General features: G+C 44.3%; 1 protein-coding gene across 1 annotated transcript in view; it reads right to left on the reverse strand.

The window, feature by feature from the left end:
- Positions 1-1,076: 1,076 nt before the first annotated feature.
- Positions 1,077-3,961, reverse strand: part of LOC143038587 (GTP-binding protein Di-Ras1-like) — a 31,284-nt gene continuing 28,399 nt past the window's right edge. Inside the window, exons 4-5 of the mRNA XM_076207991.1 lie at positions 3,874-3,961; positions 1,077-3,271 (exon numbers count right to left, since the gene is read on the reverse strand). The exon at positions 3,874-3,961 is cut by the window's right edge and continues 110 nt beyond it. Coding sequence (XP_076064106.1) covers positions 3,155-3,271; positions 3,874-3,961 — 205 coding nt within the window. The 3' untranslated portion in view covers positions 1,077-3,154. The remainder of the gene's footprint in view (positions 3,272-3,873) is intronic.

Consider the following 3,961-nt stretch of genomic DNA (forward strand, 5'->3'; position numbering starts at 1 on the left):
TCTTTGCGAAGAAGACAATTGCGACAAGGACATTCGCGTACTGCACGTGTGATTCTGTCTCCAGATGTATACACATTTATAAATGTATATACCTTTGTGCGCGTGTGTGTGCATGCGCGTGCGACTTCGTGTAATGTGTGTGTGTGTGCGTGCGTGTGTGTGTGTGTGTGTGTGTGTGTGTGTGTGTGTGTGTGTGTGTGTGTGTGTGTGTGTGTGTGTGTGTGTTTGTGTGTGTTTGCGTGCGTCGGAGTTTGACTTACGAAAGTTGAGCACTTAAGTACAACCTTACTATAACAGTGAATCATTTAACTTTGTGATTTGGTATTTTCATTTACAGTCTGAGATTCGGGAGTGCATGATTCACTCGCCCGATACGAAAAGGGGAAGAGTCGGGAAGACGAATGATTCCACGAATTGAAAATTGAATAATTAAAAAAAAAAAAGTTTACGTTAGAGTAAGAAGCATCGCCCGGGACGTGGGCAAAGTGTGTGTGTGTGTGTGTGTGTGTGTGTGTGTGTGTGTGTGTGTGTGTGTGTGTGTGTGTGTATGTGTATGTGTGCGTGTGTGTGTGTGTGTGTGTGTGTGTGTGTGTTTGTGTGAGGGTAAGAGTTTAGAGAGGAAGAACGAATGTAGACTTGAACCTTAAGATGTCATAAAATCGAAGGCTTAACATCAACATTGACTAAGAAAGCGCTAGTAATGACCATAAGGAGGTTAAACAGATCCTCAGGATAGTGCTGTCATAAATGCAGATAATACTATCGATGATGATGATAATGAGAGTCGTGATCGAGTGAGTAATGGCGGTGATATTAATAGTCCAGGAATGGGGCCAAAATAATGAGGTTAGATTTCGGGAAAGATAATATCGGGAGAATGTTGCATAATTATATATATATATACATACATATATATATATATATATATATATATATATATACGTATATAATAAATATATATACATACATACATATACCAAGGCTTTTTCCCCCTTTCAAGGGAGGTAGCCAAAAAGGAAAAGGCATAAAATCACTCCCACCCTTTTCATCCCTAAATACACTCCACACCCCTCCCACCCTCCCTCTCATCTGAGCACCTCCTGGATGACGGGTCATCCCTGCACCTTGCCCACCGCCCTGGGTCAGAAGCAGTGTCGCAAGACACAGCACATCCACAGCAAGGCCGCTTCATTTAATCGGCGACCCCCCCTCTCCGTCCCCCCTTGCATATAAGGAGAGGACGGGGAGACATCCCTTCGGGCTGCGTCAAAATTTGCTCACACATACCACCTCACCCCCCACCCCCCTGCCCATTCCTCCTCATGCAATCACAACATCATCCATATACAACCATTCTCCACTCACCTCTGTCTTCCGTCCTCTCCCGTCCTTCCTCAACAGACATTCCCCTCTTCCCCAAAGCCCCCTTCACCCCATCCATCCACCTCATCCTAGGACGTCCCCTCATGTTCACTCCCTCCACATCTGCCTTCCATACTTCTTTTACTAGTCTTTCTTCACTCATTCTTTCCATGTGTCCAAACCATCCTAATATTCTTTCATCAACCCTATCTCCCAGCTCCTTTTTCACCCCTGTTCTCCTCCTCACCTCCTCATTTCTCACTCTATCTAGCCTAGTAACCCCCACCATACTTCTCAGACACCTCATCTCAAACACATTCAAACTCCTTCTCTCATGTTCCAAGTTTCTGCCCCATACAGTACTGTTGGCACAATCACTCCTTCATACAGTCTCTTCTTTGCATCCATTCCTAGATGTCTATTCCTCATTACACTCTTTAATCCACCAAGGCATTTACTTGCTTCTCTCAATCTACATTCTACCTCCACCTTCACTCCACCTTTTCCTTCTACATTTGCACCCAAGTATCTAAAACTATCCACTTCCTCCAGTCGCTCTCCCTTAATGTTCACTTCCAGTCTACTGCCACTTTCACCCCTTGTACATCTCATCACCTTACTTTTACCCACATTTATCTTTAGCTTTCTTCTATCACATACTCTCCCAAACTCTGCCACCAGCTTCCTCAATCCCTCCTCCGATCCTGCCACAAGCGCAGTGTCGTCCGCAAACAACAGCTGGCTCACCTCCCACTTTTATAATATATATATATATATATATATATATATATATATATATATATATATATATGTATGTATGTATGTGTATATATATTCTTTTAATGTCGTTCGATAAATGCCGATCGCACTAGAGTTTTAACTTGTGGATGGAATCATGGGATGGTAGGGTAACGCGATTGAAATAAAAACAATGAAGCGAGATGAATTAAGCATAAGGTTTCTTGATATCTACCATATATGCATAAATTCGCTTAAATACATGTACATACACATGCACATGTATGTGCTATATAAATGTATGCATTCTGTACGTACGTGTGTTTATGTGTGCGTGTATATATATGCATATATGTATATATGTGTACACCTATGCATGTTTATGTACGCTGTACGTTAGCATAATATTATGTGCATGTGCCTGTACAAGGATGGCAAAATCTATATCAGTTCGCAATGATTTACAGTTGGGTTTTATGGTAAACGTTCATTTACAAGGCGTTTCGTAAATATGCAGAAATAGCGTATCACTCTCGCAGAAAGCGGACGCTCTCACACCAAAATTTTGGTTTTCCATTATCGTCTCACTTTGCTCCAGCGAGAAAAGATGGCTTCAAGTATTCTTTGGTACAAGGTTCATTTCTTTCCTTTTCTAAGAAAAAAAAATCCATCTCGTTGAGGTTATTCAATCACAGACAACAAGCGAGCTTCGATTACGAGACCTTCCGTGAGCCGAAGAATCGACCCGTGGGCCAGGGGACTTCATTCCTCAAGAAACGATGCAAATTTACAAATGTATTAAATGACACTGCATGTGGAGCCGACATGTGACCTTTCCCCGTCACGCGGCGAAAAGAAATCATTCATTCTTTCCGTTCTTCAGCCAAGCCGTAGGCAAAGTCTGTCTGGCTTTTAAGATCGCAACATCCCGCACTTCAGAAAAAAAAAAGAAATACATGTGCGTTTTGCTTCTTCAGGGGGCGTTAGACGAGGAGGACCTTGCAGCGCCTTTGAAGGAGCCCCATCTGCTCTCTCTTCTGGTTTCCGAAGAGCCTCAGGAAACGTTGCAAGAATGGCGCTTCAGAAAGAACATCTCATGACGAGCCTTGCCTGAAGGCGTCGGAAGGGACTTCCGTCTCCTCTCCACGGCACTCGTCAGGTTGTATCGCACCTGGAGAAGGACACAGAAGGAGGAATGTTAGAACAGTGCCAGGGTAACATGAAACGGGGGGAAAAAACGAAATTGCCAGAGGGAATTGCGAACCTCGACTTAAAGCCATCATCAGAGTAATTGTTTGGATCATTTGTTTTCGTTTCCAGCGATGGCTGCCAAACGAATGCACATCCTCGGGTTAGCATTATCGTCCCCCCCCCTTCTCTCTCTCTCTCTCTCTCTCTCTCTCTCTCTCTCTCTGTCTGTCTGTCTGTCTCTCTGTCTGTCTGTCTGTCTCTCTGTCTGTCTGTCTGTCTCTCTCTCTCTCTCTCTCTCTCTCTCTCTCTCTCTCTCTCTCTCTCTCTCCCTCTCTGCCTATATGTATGTCTCTGCCTATCTCTTTATCTATCTCTCACTATCAGCATCACTGTCCCTCACAATCCCTATCACTGTCACTATCACTCTCACCATCACTGTCACTCGCCCTATCGCTATCGCTCATTTTCATTCTCACTTTCACACTTTCTCACGCTTTCCCTCTCACCAGTGTGCACTGGTATCCCATCACCCTATGGGCACAAGGTCACGTCACCCTGTAAGCACAAGGTCACGACACTCACCTTTCCTTGAGCGAGAACCTCCTTGAAGACTTCGAAGACGTTGTGGGCCTGGAAGGAGCAGGTCTCGAGGTAGGCGTGGTTCCATTCC

Source organism: Oratosquilla oratoria, chromosome 24, assembly GCF_046742065.1.
Source record: "Oratosquilla oratoria isolate Oo_2021 chromosome 24, ASM4674206v1, whole genome shotgun sequence".
Taxonomy (NCBI): Eukaryota; Metazoa; Arthropoda; class Malacostraca; order Stomatopoda; family Squillidae; genus Oratosquilla; species Oratosquilla oratoria.